Source organism: Vigna umbellata, chromosome 1, assembly GCF_029865625.1.
Source record: "Vigna umbellata cultivar VRB3 chromosome 1, Vumbellata_1.0, whole genome shotgun sequence".
Taxonomy (NCBI): Eukaryota; Viridiplantae; Streptophyta; class Magnoliopsida; order Fabales; family Fabaceae; genus Vigna; species Vigna umbellata.
The window spans coordinates 19,402,282-19,416,600 of NC_142165.1; the positions used below are offsets into that span (position 1 = coordinate 19,402,282).

Genomic DNA, 14,319 nt, shown 5'->3' on the forward strand with positions numbered 1-14,319 from the left:
AACTAAAACATGTCAACTAGGAATTATTATTATTATTCGAAACTATTAACTCCTTAAAAAAGTGAGACGAATTTAAATAGATTTAAAATACTAAGAAAAAATAAATTACAGAATTATTATTACTGTGAATTAGATAATAAAAAAATATTAAATATACTTTTGTCTCTAAAATTTTAGATTACTTTCATTTAACACAAAAACAAAAATAGAAATAGGTACATAATTTAATTTAAAAACAAGAAACAATTTTTAAAAATAGTTTGCAAAACAAAACATATTTAATTCTAGAAAATATATATTAACTTATTTTTATAAAAATGTGATAAAATTAAAAAATAATTAAAATAGTAAGAAAAAATTGTACAATCATTATTATATTGACTTTGAGAGAAGATTATATTAATTCCTTTTTAAAAAGTGACACCAAATTGAAAAGATTTAAAATAATAATACAAACCTGAAAAAAAACTCTAGAAGAGAAAAAAACTATTTAACCTTCTAGGGATTAACATTAATACTTCATTTTACCTTTAGGAAAGCAGATTATATAAAGATTAGCAGAACAACTTTTAAATGCATAATTTTAATGCAACAATAAATTACTTAAATATAGAAAAGTAGAGCGCAATTTGACTTTACAGGGCATTCAGAACAAGAAGAGAAGAAAATAAATAGAACACGGTAATGTACTGTAATTTAATTATAGTTTATGATGAAGTTCAGGTGAGAGAGTCCCAGATCGAGTAGGAGGCACATGAAAATATATTAATTTTTCATTGTACACTACAAACAATGAAAAAAAGTAAATGCATATATTTTTATCCCAACTAAAATCCGAGGTGCATTACCTGAGTTTCTCCATGTGAAAAACCTGAAAAAATTACTATAAGAACATTTTCAATCTAGTCGTACAAGTTATGTTTGCTGCTCTAGCATCTTTTTCTGCTAAGATCCCACTGGAGCACTTTTAGCCTTGGCAGCGGCAGCACTGGCTGTGGCGGCAGCACTGGCAGCGGCGGCAGCTGCAGTGGCAGCAGCGGCAGCTGCAGCAGCTGCAGCGGCAGATGCCGGGTTGCTGGATGATGGAGGCACCGTGTTGGATTGTGAACTGCTCTGAGCTTCAACTGTTTGTGGTTGCGTCTGAGTTCTAACTTCGGCAAGCAATGCCTTTATCTGAGTTCCTGTGAGAGTCTCGTGCTCCAAAAGAGCATCTGCAAGTGCATGATGCTCCTTGCTGTGAGTGGTCAGAATGGTTTTTGCATTGTTGTAAGCCTTCTCCAAAAGTTGCTTCACCTCTTTCTCAATGAGAAGCCTTGTCTCTGAGCTCATGCTCCTCCCATTATCTACGTAATCGTGACTGACTAGTCCAACTTCTTTGCCCATGCCATATTTGGTAACCATCCTCCTTGCCAAATTAGTTGCTTGCTGGAGATCAGAGGATGCACCACCAGTGACTTCATTTTCTCCGAAAATTAGTTCTTCGGCAACCCGGCCTCCCATGGCAACGTCAAGCCTGGCAAGCATCTGTTTGCGGGAAACGCTAAGCTGATCCTCATTGGGCAATTGCATAACCATGCCAAGTGCCATACCTCGGGGAACTATGGTTGCTTTGTGAACAGGGTCGGCCCCATCAGTATACATGGCAACAAGGGCATGACCTCCCTCATGATAAGCAGTGTTCTTTCGATCCTCCGCAGATACAACAGCTGACTTGCGTTCACTGCCCATCAGCATCTTGTCTTTTGCAAACTCCAAATCAGCCATTCTCACAGCTTTGGCACCATCCATTGCAGCCTTGATAGCAGCCATGTTAATCATGTTTGCAAGATCGGCCCCAGAGCACCCAGGTGTTCCTCGAGCAAGGACCATTAGATCAACATCGTCAGCCTTCAAAACCTGTATTTGATTGGGGAGGCAAAAATCCAGCAAAACAAGTATAAGTAATGCTGATCATAGTTACACAAGTAATGGATATAATATCTAAACTTCAAAATAAATGGGTGTGTGTGGGCTCATACTCGAGCATCCAATTGATAGCCAATCATAGCCCAAAAAAAAAAAGCATTAAACAGAAATGTTTAGTACCAATACAATGAGAGCACTAACCATGTACTTCTGAGAAAAGGAATCATGCCGTCTAATCCAATCTACCAAATAAAGAGGACCAGATGTTTAGAAAGGCTATTCTAGAAAATATAGGCCTTAGTTTCAATGATTACACCAGTTTTAAACCCCGCATTGTTAGGACTTAGTTTGACTAATTTACATTTGATAGTTTCTGCAGGGAATATATGCAGTTTTATTTGTATTTGTGTCTGTTTTTTAATTTCTTTTGGGAGGAGGGCAGAAAGTTGTCAGGTTTGGTAATTTTGTGGACACATAATTTCTCTATAATTCCTGAGCTCTGGGACAGCAAAAATCCTATAATTTCTGTAATGTACTGTGATTTAATCACAATTTGATGCTTTTCAACTAGGTGTTCTATCAGGTTAAAGGAAGGAATTCTTGTAACCACCAAAATGTAAAATTCCGATATATGCAACCGAGGCTGGATAACTGGAAGGAGAAATTCGAATGGCTATAAGCCAGGCTTGTGCCAGGGTTGATGTGGAGGAGAAATTGGCAAAAATGGATGCGCATACAGGGCAGGCGAAGGAAAATTCTAAGATGAGTAAGGCAGTTCGTCACACTGAGAAGGGAAAGGATCATGTTCAAGCAACCATGACATGGATGGTATCAATCAAATTGCAGTTAAGGTGGAACTGCCTTCATTTGACGGAGATGATCCTATTGGGTGGATTACTAAGGGAAGTAATTTATTTTGAAGTTCAAATACTAGTGGAGAAGTAAAACTAAATTAGAAAAGTATGGGATAAACTTTAGATGGTAGAAGTTGAAGAGGGAAATGGCAATATGGTTTGGGGGGCAATAATATGAAAGTACTTTCCAAAACCTGGCTGAAATGAAGCAAGAGGGCCATGTGGAAGAATTTATAATTTATAAAATAATTTGAGTTTTTATCATCACAAGTTCAGCGTTTACCCATAGGAACAACTTTTTGGATTATCTTTAGGGTGGTTTGCAAAATTAGATGCAATGCAACTCTTCAACTCAACAATAATTCAAGCCATGCCGCTTGCGCACATCTAGAGGGAAAGAAATGTACTTCGTCAGAATGGCAGTGTTTCAAGGTTGGAGTGAGAAAATAGGGTCTTCTGGCAGTGTTTCAAGGTCATCAGAATGGCTGTTTGGCTCATGACGAAATGCAGGATCAATAAATAATAGAAGTCACCTACAGTCTGATACGCTGGACAAAATCATTTCAGTCTAGGGCTAAACATAACAAGCACAATCTGGCAAAAATAAAGGACACTTCATCTGTTGGCTTCCCCAGCGATATGAACAAAGGTTAAGCAGAAAAAAAATAAAGGTTGGAGACATTTAACATACCAATAGTTGATGGAAAGAAAAGGTAGAAGATTCTGTTTTAGAATGCGTAACTTAATTCTATAAAATCATTAGGATGAGGACCATCCAAGCTTTATAAAGACTGCATTGGGCCTACCACATATCTCTAGAAAATGTTGGATCAATCACTTGAGAGAGTCAACATTTCAATGGCTACATTCTTCAATGCTTCGATCGACGTCCTTGGCCAACTCCTTTTACAGGTAGTCCATACCAATAAACCCTGATAGGCCACGATTAAGGTGAGCACTGAGCACAATTAGGAAACTTTCTATAACACCCATTCACACCTAGGCTATAGGCCTATGGCACTATAATGCAGGACCCTAACAATGGATCTAAGAACTAGACATTGGAAATCAACTTTGATAGGCTGTAATTAGGGTGGGCTAGGGGTTACAACAGTAAAGGTAAACACACCCTCGAACTCAGATTATAGGCCTAGAACGTGGAAGTGCTGGTGACCTAACAATCAATCTAGGATAAACTTTGAGACTGGTTCGGACTTAGGATCGAACTTAATCCCACTAAACTGACAGGGAAGGTGAGGACAACTGATAAGTACCCAAGAACTTGGGGAACCCACTCATCAAAAGCTGACTATTAAAGTAGGAGAACATAACACTTAAATACTCCACTGAGAACCCATACTACTCAATATGGGACTTGGATACCCCATGGTACCCCATAATATCTTGGCAGCTTTCACTCTACAACACTTAGTAGTGATACTTCACTCAACTCCCTCATTGGTCAGAACCCTTTGTAGGCAGCCGTTCCTGAGACATTTACAACCAGCTCCAATACCATTGATAAGTACCCAAACACTAGGGGAACTTACTGTTAGCAAAATGATGAAGATGAAGTTTTGATGATGTCCAAATCAAGTCAAGAAATACCAAGTTTCAAGAAGATCCTTTGAAGACTTGTATTATTATAGAAAGCTTTTGTAATAATTGTAAGTAAGTGTTTAGGACTTAGACTCTTAGTAGTTTTTGGTTCCATATACTTTCATATTTCAAATTTGATGTTTTTAAGTAAAAAACGTACTGTATTAATCGATTAAATCTAGTGATAATCGATTAATTCGATAGGAGCTGAAAAACTCTAACTAGCTCTGTAATAATGATTAAAACTTGCTTTAATCGATTAGCTAATTGATTAAAATGTGGATTAATCGATTAAAGGTAACCGTTGGAGTTTTCTAGCCGTTAAAACTAGCCGTTGTACTCGTTTTAATCGATTAATAATAATATTAATTGATTAAAAGCGTTAAATGGCTGGAAACAAAGAACTTTACTTGGGTCTATAAATAGGCTCTCATTTTCCATCAACAGCAACTCTTCCCTTGTGCTCTAGTACTCAGAAATCATTGAGAATTGAGTGATCGTGCTCAGCTAAAGAAACCCTTGTTTGTGGAGCTGTTGAAGTGCTATTGCGGTGACAGAGGAATAGTTGGTTCAGCCTTGGTGCATCTAAGGAAGTGCTTGGAAGAGAAAGTCATCCTTCGTGAAGTATTAGAAGGAGGTGTTTCATCCTTTGTGAAGACTCAAAGGAGGTGCATGTTCATCTTGTGGTATCAAGAGAGGTGGTTTCTAAACTTTTACAAATTGTTTCTTTGTGATTGTAATTTGTAATTGTTTTGTGAATAGTGAACTGTTTATCTTGATCTGAGATATGCGACTGGATGTAAGATTGGTAAGATCCGAACCAGTATAAAATTATCTGTGCAAATTTCTCTCAACCTTACTCTTTTATTTATCATTAATATTTGCTTGGTAAGTTAAATTGAGTAGAAATTTTAAAAGGCACACATTATTATTAAAAACCAATTCACCCCTCTCTTGGTTTGTTATTCCACGCTAATCATTCCGTTGCAGCCGCTCTGACACTTACACACAAAGTTTGGGTATTCAGAGGGGAAAACAAAACACTTAAATACTCCACCAAGTATCCCATACTAATCAATGTAGAACTTGGGCACCCCATAATACATAAGTTCCTATCACCTACCTTCCCAAATTGACTTGGCTATGTGCCTACTTTCTATAAAATCTCAATCTTGTTAGAGTCGATAACCCAAGGAGTGCACCCTACGCCTCTTTGATCATCCCTTGCATTGATAATCTTTTCCAAGACATTGGCAACTAACTTTGATAAATAGTAATCAAGGTAAGCTAGTGGTGTCTACAATTCAGGCAACTTTCCAATATGAAGCTTCATGTAAGGAAAAAATTTCATCCATGGTGCCAATTTTTCTATAAAAATTTCCACAATTTCATCACTAACATCTTTACTTCTACTTTGGAACTCGTGGTAGATAAAACAAATAAGTTCAGAGTAAGACTAGGAGATGGCATAGAGTTGTGACAAAAGAGTCGAGTGGGTTTGTTGATGAAGTAGGATAGCAATGGATATTTTAACAATGCGTATGAGTTGGATTTGGAAGTAGATGAGTTTAGGGTTGCATGGCTGTAGACATTAGGAAAGGAGTTAGTTGACTGGAAGGAAATATCCATGATAATTAACCATGATACTTGAGTAAAATTTATTATTAACAAGGGCAGGTGGAATCGTGGAAAGAGATTGGAAAACAGAAATTTAGACAGAACCTGTGAGATGATTGGAAGGAAATATCCATGATAATTCACCATGGCACTTGAGCAAAATTTATTAACAAGGGCAGGTTGCACGGTGAAAACAGTTTTGGAGAACATAAATTTAGAGACAGAACCTGTAGGTTATAATAATATTGTGGGGAGTCCTACAAGGAAGATTGGGTGATTTCTATGGGCTAAAGACGTGTAGTCAAATGCTGCAGAAATCAGTCACTTAATAGCAAATCAAAAACATTGAGTTGTCTAAAGTATTAGAGCATTTTCTTTAGTTTCCAACAATTTAGTGCACTGAATTACCTCAACCAAAGGGCAAACCAGTTAGTGCTCTTTCATATCATAGTAGTCAATCCTTGATATTGGTAGAGTACACAACCCCCCAAAAAAGGGATGGCAGCATGAACCGCAATTCTAATATTTTTTATTTATATCAGTGCGTAAGTGGATATATAAATGCTTAAAAAGAGCAAGAATCAAGCATTATAAAAAAAATACATTCTTAAAAAGTGACCTTTAAATCTAACTCAATCTCACAAAATTAGTTAATAAGATGAGATTGACATCAACCTATATATTATAACTTGACCATATTTCTGGTAGATGTGAGACCTCTAAAACACTCTCACACTATCCGTTTGTACTAGATTTCAGGTGATGTATGGATGAGCACCCCCCATACTATTATTTGCTTTATCGGCTGAAAAAGAAAAGTGAAGATTGTAGCCAAAGAGTTACAAGAACATGATGTAGCACTTAATAGATACAACAGAAGTTAGTAAGTGAGAGAGTTAGTTAGCCGGTTGGGGGCTGAGATAATCAGAGAATGCATGTTGCCAATAAATAAGAAAAGGAGATTTTATCTGGTAAGTTGTCAGAGAATTGGGGAGATTGGGTATTGAGAGGTGTAGACCATTGAAGTTCTGCAAGTTAGGCACTTTTCTTTCCATAATTATGATCCAATTTCAGTGACACTAAGCATAAGTGTCATCCAGCTAAGGCCCAAGATCAAATGGAACAATATGCCAAAAAATGGAGGAAGGGATGACAAATTTCTATAGTGACTGGGTTTTCTTGAAATTAAGGCTAAATAGACAGCAATCTATGTAACCAGATCAACTAAAAGTTAGCTCCTCATTTCTACGGACCATTTCAAATTAAAGTACAGATAAGTTTGGGCAGGCTTCTTACTTCATCAAACACAAGAAGTTAATCCAGGACAAATCTTTGACAGCAGAGAAGTAATGGAGAAAAGACTCAAATCAAGGAATATTTTGGGCAATGAAAAGCTTTAGCAATAGAGAATGCAACTTGGGAACGGAACACCAATAGGTTTTGCAGCAGCAGTTTCCAACTTTTCTTTTGCTGAACGCAAGGATTCCTCTTAGCCAAAAGCAATAAAACTAATTCCCTAAGGCATAGAGATCACTGAAGTGGATTTTGCCTCCCCTGACAAATTAAAGTCCGTATGAAAATTTCTGAAGGAAGGTCATGATAAGGTGCCAGAGACCACCCAGAGACTATTTAGAAAGCCCATCTAAGAAATATAGGAATCAGTTGGAAAAATCATCGCTTTTTTTTTTTTAATATATATTATTTTTGTCAGCTGTTGACTCAAACACAACCTATCCCACCCTCTGCCTTCAACTTTGACCACCAATCCAACCTTATATCCCAAATCACCAAAGTTAATAACTTCCACTTTAGGACTAACCTGTATTAACAGGTGCAGCTTTAATAACTGTCATTTGACAGTTCTAGAGGAAATTGGAGGGCACAGGATGTTAGGGAAAGTTATGTGCTTGGTAGTTTTCTGGAGGGAGCCTCTGAAGGAGTTTATCAACATTAGGACAGAGAAATTGATGTACCATCCGTAATCTGGTGTGATTTAATCCTACTTTTATCCTGTTCAAATTGGCATTCTACAACGTTCTTTGCAAGGGATAAAACCATACCTTTGACATGTGTGATTCCAAAATCTGCTGTCTTCCTCTTACGTCCGGATAGGGAACATCAACATTGCGGTCAAACCGCCCAGGTCTCACCAATGCATCATCCAATGATTCTGGAAAATTAGTTGCTCCAATCACAATTATTCCCTCATTTTGCTTGAATCCATCTAGCTCAACCAATAACTGATTTAATGTCATCTTCATGTACATTTGGTCCTTTGGATTACGGCTTCCTCCAATAGCATCAATCTCATCAATGAATATTATACAAGGTGCTCGTTTCCTAGCAGCAGCAAAAAGATCTCTCACCCTTCGTGCACCAACACCAACATACATCTCTTCAAATTCACTTCCACTGCTGGAGAAGAATGGAACCCCAGCCTCACCAGCAATAGCTCTAGCCAACATTGTTTTTCCAGTACCAGGTGGACCAACAAGCAAAACTCCTTTGGGAAGCTTACCACCAAGACGAGTAAACCGCTGTCACAAGGGAAACAAAGCACAATTATAAATATGATAAGGAAATGTACAGGCTGTTATATGTTATCAGGAAATAAGCATATAAAAATATAACAGAAGAGTATGAAAAAGGGATGTGGCATCAAACAGAATCAAACATAACTCAGGTATTGACTAACAAATAGCCCATTTAAGTAGTTATCTTATATACGTCACCAAATTTTAGATTGCCAAATGAAATCATCAGTTGATCAACACCAATCGAAGTAGAAATAACTACTAAGAATATTTAAAGAGTATTGTTCTATTGGTGTTAGACAAGGTATCATCCTGAAGTAATAATTCCCAAATCCAGTTACCATATTTTCTCCAGCACAAACTGTGCTAAATATATTGATGCTTGATAGGCATACCATAAGCTATGGAGCCAAGGTACCTACCAACTGAATAGTGACACAAAAGCATCTTTCAAAAAGAAACATACTATAAGACTTGAATTTGGATGTATTGGAAAAATCAGTGACTGTATTCTCAGCTGATGTATGTGTATACATAAAAAAGGAGTATCAGTATATCTGAAAGAGGAAGGTTACAGCCTATATTCCTTAAACTAAAGATAGATTCACCCAAAAACAGCTTTATGTATGTTGTACACTACTATAACAATCGTAATTTTAACAGTTAGGATTACATCCAAGTTATTTGAGTTTTAGACATTATTATCCAAAGAGATCCAATTTAGTCACAAGTTTACTTGAATTGTCATAGGATACTGGGTGATAGGATAGAAGGCAGGGGAGCCTAACAGTAGGAGACAGGAGGAAGCAAGCCAAGCGGTGGAAGGTAGTGAAGAGCTGGAGCCAATCAGTTGGAGTGACTATCCTAACTGGGACAACAGTTAGGATGAGCGGGAAATAATTATAGTAAATAAGGCCATATCCTAGGGAAATATTCAGTATAAGTTAATTATAGTAAATAGAATTATATCCTAGGAAAATATTTAGTATAAGTTAATTATAGTAAATAGAGCTATATCATAGGGAAATATTCAGTAGAAGTTAATTATAGTAAATATAATTATATTATAGGGAAACAATTAGTATAAATAAAGGGAGAGTCTATTGTTAGGGTTATGCTTTTGATTATTGAGTTTGTTGACAAGCGGCTATGCTCTTGTGAGGGAGGTTATGCTCCCAATTACCCTTGTTTACTTTGTTTATTCAGATATTACCATCAATAAAAGAGATTTATTCGTTTATTATCATTCGTTCATTGTTCTGTTACGTGTTGTGAGTGTGTGAGAGGTTATCTGGTTAGGTTTCGTACTCAGGTACGTAACAAATTGAATGCCCCATGTACAGACTAGGTACTTTAATTGAATGACCCATTTACAGACTAGGAGCTAGATTTCTTTACATGGCCTTAAATCAATAATCACGTGATGTGATCAACAAAAAGACACAAGGACAGGACATGTAATGATGAATATAGGTTAAATTATTAGAAATTATATTAATTATATTATATCTACATACACAATACCAGTTCAAGTGTTCAAGCATGGTTGCATAGTGCCTGAAATGTATGCAACAGGAAGCATGAATTTATGGCAAAAAATCTACCTTAGGATCTCGAAGATAATGAACAATTTCTTCCAGCTCAGCCTTTGCCTCATCAACACCTTTTACATCACTAAATTTTGTGCTTGTTTCCATGATGGGTTGCACTTCTTCATTTATACCAAGTCCTGCAAAATAGGTAAATGCAAACCAGAAAACATGTCTTCTAAGATCAGATTAAAAAAACTATATGAAAAGACAATACTGAATAGGAAATACCTTTACTAATTCCTTTATCTTCAACGAGTGCTCCTATACCAGAAATTACGAAAAAGGCCACCGCAATGGTCCTGAGCGTACGCCATAACTGATCTTTTATATTACCACCTTCTCTAGCCACCATATGGATTGGATTACTAGCAGTTCCAATAATATTGCCTGAAAACTCATATCATCTCTGGTCACAATTTATGGTCTAAAAGATCATGCTAGAGAAAAAAATATCTAAAATACCAATGTAGTATGATTAATATCACTTTAGACAAGTATTAATTGAAGTGCCAATTTTTGTCAGCTGAATATATTTTCTGTCTTGCATCAATTTGTTATCAGACTTGTTCAAGGACTTCATCAAAGGCCAAAAGATGCATTACATTCCTGATACTAAATTTAGTCACAGAGAATAATAAGATTCTTTATGAATCTGATTAAGTGTACAAGACATTAATTGAACCTTTTAATCCCTGGAAAAGATTATTGGCCCGTTAGAAATATAAGAGATATTATCTAATTTTTCTAACAAGTACAGAGGATAAAGTATTTGCAGGCTTGAGAAATACATATAAGTATGGAAGGTTTAACCAATTGATTCTGTTACTTCAGTAATATATCAACACCTTACTCATTCAAGAATTTCAGTTAAATGAGACAAGATATCAAAGTACAACTTTAAAAAAGTGTGCATGTGTCTGTGATGGGGGAGGAGAGACTACACAGAATGCTTGAGTCTTTAACATCAAATTCTAGCAGTCAGTACATGAAGAATTCTAAGAGAAATGGGAAAAAAATAAAAAATCCTAGACCGGGAACTTTTTACTTAATACAACCTGGAAAAATACTCCCGTTTCACGGATTAGTGGATACCCCAGCTTTCTAATAAAAGTAGTAACACCTTTTGTTTGTAAAAAAATTGAAGTCAGGAAAACAACTGCTTGGTCAGTGAATTCTAGCAGATACAATTTGACCATTTCCACACAAAATATAGTACCCTGAAAAGAAAGCAGAACCACAAAAACCACATATGGTTGTTTGCTAGGCAAAGACCTTATATATTTGAATAATGAATAAAATTAAAAGGTCAGTCAACAAGTATTGACAAATATAGGGTAATCAAGCACACAAATATGAGCAGTTCAACCCAAATAAGCACCTCTCCTTGATGTCTTCAGTAATTCACTTTCGTCAAGCCTATCATCTTTCACCAACGCTTTCACGTCAAGCCTATCAACTTTCACCAACGCTTTCACGTATTCAGAAAGAGCTGAGGAACTATTACGCAAAGATGGTTGGCTTTCAAATACTCTAATCACAGCCTCAGGATCATTCTGATGGTTAAGTTCTTTGAGATAAGCAACTTCAGCAGCTTCATCTGCATCACGCGCTCGACGAGCTACACTGCCAAGGTAGCTAGACTGAAATCTCTCTTGTGCACCCAAAAGTCTAAACCCTACATAATTTTCAAAGTAAAGAAAAAAAAGCTAAATGCCAAACGGAACACAATATCCAAGTACTTGGAACATGGACGTACACTGAAAGTAAAAAGGCATGCATAATTTCACAAAAAAACAATTCATCCCCACCTCCAAAGAAAAAAGGAGAGAAAGATAAAATAATCCCACAACACAAAAAATTGTTGAATGTTAATTCCCAAAACAACATAATTAGGGAATGAAATAAAGCTATATTAAGAAAAGAAAAACTTTTAACTTATTTAAGCAAATAACTAGAAGTTAATTATAAGAATAATGCATGGTCTAGGAGGAAGAGATCTATACCTGGACGATGTCCAAACTTATTGACAGAAAAATAGCTTGCAGCAAATACACTTTGAATTTGTCCAAATTTGGATTGTCGTCTTGCAACCTGTAAAAATAAGTTATGAAAGTAGCTAAATCATTAAATAAATCCAAGATACAAAACCACGTATGCCAACTAGTATTGTGTAAAAACTAGCAACATAGCAATAATGCACACAACATGGACAATGAACACAAGTTTAAGTTCTCATATTTCCTAGTGTCTTACACTTATTTTTTGGTGTAAATGAAGGGGATTGAAAGTATAACCACAAGCAAATTATGAAAAGTTTGACCACTAATAAAAACACTATAAGATGAACAATAGTAAGTTAAAGACCAGCTGTGCAAACCCGATACTTGGAGCCTCCACAGGATATTCATTCATAAGTCACAGAGCCAAAATCTCCATACACACAAATTACCATATAACCCAACAGGCAGAAATCGACACGGATGCAATCTTCACTGCTCCTAGAAATTCTCAAAACAGAGACAGCCATTTGTTATGAGGCCTACAATGACTTGGGGGGAAAAATATGCCATTTCCCCTATAGCAGAAAGGTTTAAATTATCTTATCCTGAATCAAAACTAGAAGAAACCCCTTAGACCCATTATCCATTAAACTAAAAAGAATCTAGAAAGCGGGTGAAGGAGAAAAGGGCACAAAAATCAACAAGCCAATCCTATAAATTATCAAAATTAGGGTTTCAGCAAAGAATAAAAAACAAGAAATCGATTTGGATTGAGGTACAGGAGTCAACTTACCTGCGATATCAAAAGCCTCAAAGCCATGCTCGCGTGATCGAGCTATCTCAATTGAATCACGAAATTGTTGCAAATGGCAATGATCCTTCTTAAGGTTGGTATTCGTTGGACATGCTACAAAGAACAATTTTTTTTTTCTTTTTGATAGATACTTGAATGAATAATGGATTTTTTCTTAGAAAAATAACTTATAATTGGGCTGTGTAGTCATATAGGTTTAATAAACTGGTAATATTAAATATGAGAAAGATTTCTGTTTTCTCACTTAATTTTTTTTTTCTATGTACTTTGTTTTTAATGTTTGTATTTATTTTATTCATCACATATTTATGTGATTAAAAAGTCGATAGATTAATAACATAGGATTTAAATAAAATAAAAGTCGTGTTATTTGAAAAGACTAAAAATCAATAATCAACGAAAAAATAATAATGGAAAATAAATAAAACGGTTATACAGGAAGTAAAAAACATACAGACTAAATTATATTTTTTCGATATTAACAAAAGATATATCTTTATTTATTAAAAATAAGTGTATATTAACAAAAGAAATATCTTTATTTATTAAAAATAAGTGTAGAGATCACACCACACAATCCATTGATTATTCCACGGTATTGAAATTATATATTATCTAATCAATAAAAAAGCACCATAAAAAAGTAAAATAAAATTTTTTGTAAAGTGTGAATTTATATAATAACTTGGAAGACTTAATTAATAATTTAGTTAAAATATGTAAGTTTTTTATTCATTTAGTTTATATATATTTTCTACACAATTGAGTTTTTATTTTATTTTTAATAAAATACTTATTTAATTTCTTGCTTTTGTAAAAAGAAAAATTCAATGTGAGATATTCTATATTGGAGGTAATGTTAGAAGTGGACTTTAAGCCTTACTCAGAAACTTTCAACACACTCCCTTCACGCTGAGGTATAAACATCTCGTGCGTGGATGTGGAACTTCCAACCATTAATACTATTTAAAAGTGTCACACATCAATGTGTTAGTTTGTCATATATCAAATATGAATTATCTTTTATAAAAAAGATGACACTTCTCAAAATTATAGGTTTCAAAATAAAAAATAGGTTTAATAGCCAATTTAGTCCTCACTTTCGTTGAAAAATCTCAATTTAGTCCCTCATTATAAAAGTGTTTTGAATTAGTCCTAACTTTTAAAATAGTGGGTCAGATTGGTCCTTTCTGTTAAATATAAGTTAACAAAATTAATGGATGATGATGTGACACAACTTAAAGCTAACGAGGGACCAATCTAACACATCAGCTTTAAGCTGTGTCACATCATCATCCATTAATTTCGTTAACTTATATTTAACGAAAGGGACCAATCTGACCCACTATTTTAAAAGTTAGGACTAATGTAAAACACTTTTATAACGAGGGACTAAATTGAGAT

General features: G+C 35.2%; 1 protein-coding gene across 1 annotated transcript; it reads right to left on the reverse strand.

Annotated features, from left to right (window-relative positions):
• Window positions 1-668: 668 nt before the first annotated feature.
• LOC124842324 (ATP-dependent zinc metalloprotease FTSH 4, mitochondrial-like) lies at window positions 669-13,056 on the reverse strand. The gene is made up of 7 exons (XM_047318781.2): window positions 12,895-13,056; window positions 12,105-12,192; window positions 11,480-11,776; window positions 10,330-10,488; window positions 10,114-10,238; window positions 8,036-8,512; window positions 669-1,896 (listed from the first exon to the last, which is right to left on the reverse strand). The coding sequence occupies exons 1-7, from the start codon at window positions 12,919-12,921 to the stop codon at window positions 946-948; spliced, it is 2,124 nt and encodes a 707-aa protein (XP_047174737.1). The 5' UTR covers window positions 12,922-13,056; the 3' UTR covers window positions 669-945.
• Window positions 13,057-14,319: the final 1,263 nt, after the last annotated feature.

Coding starts and splice junctions, on each gene's coding strand:
- LOC124842324 (XM_047318781.2), bottom strand. CDS start 12,921: ATGGCTTTGAGGCTTTTGATATCGCAG. Junction 12,193..12,894: donor TGAGGCTTTTGATATCGCAG/GTAAGTTGACTC, acceptor TTATTTTTACAG/GTTGCAAGACGACAATCCAA. Junction 10,489..11,479: donor ACTGAAGACATCAAGGAGAG/GTGCTTATTTGG, acceptor ATGAGTTTTCAG/GCAATATTATTGGAACTGCT.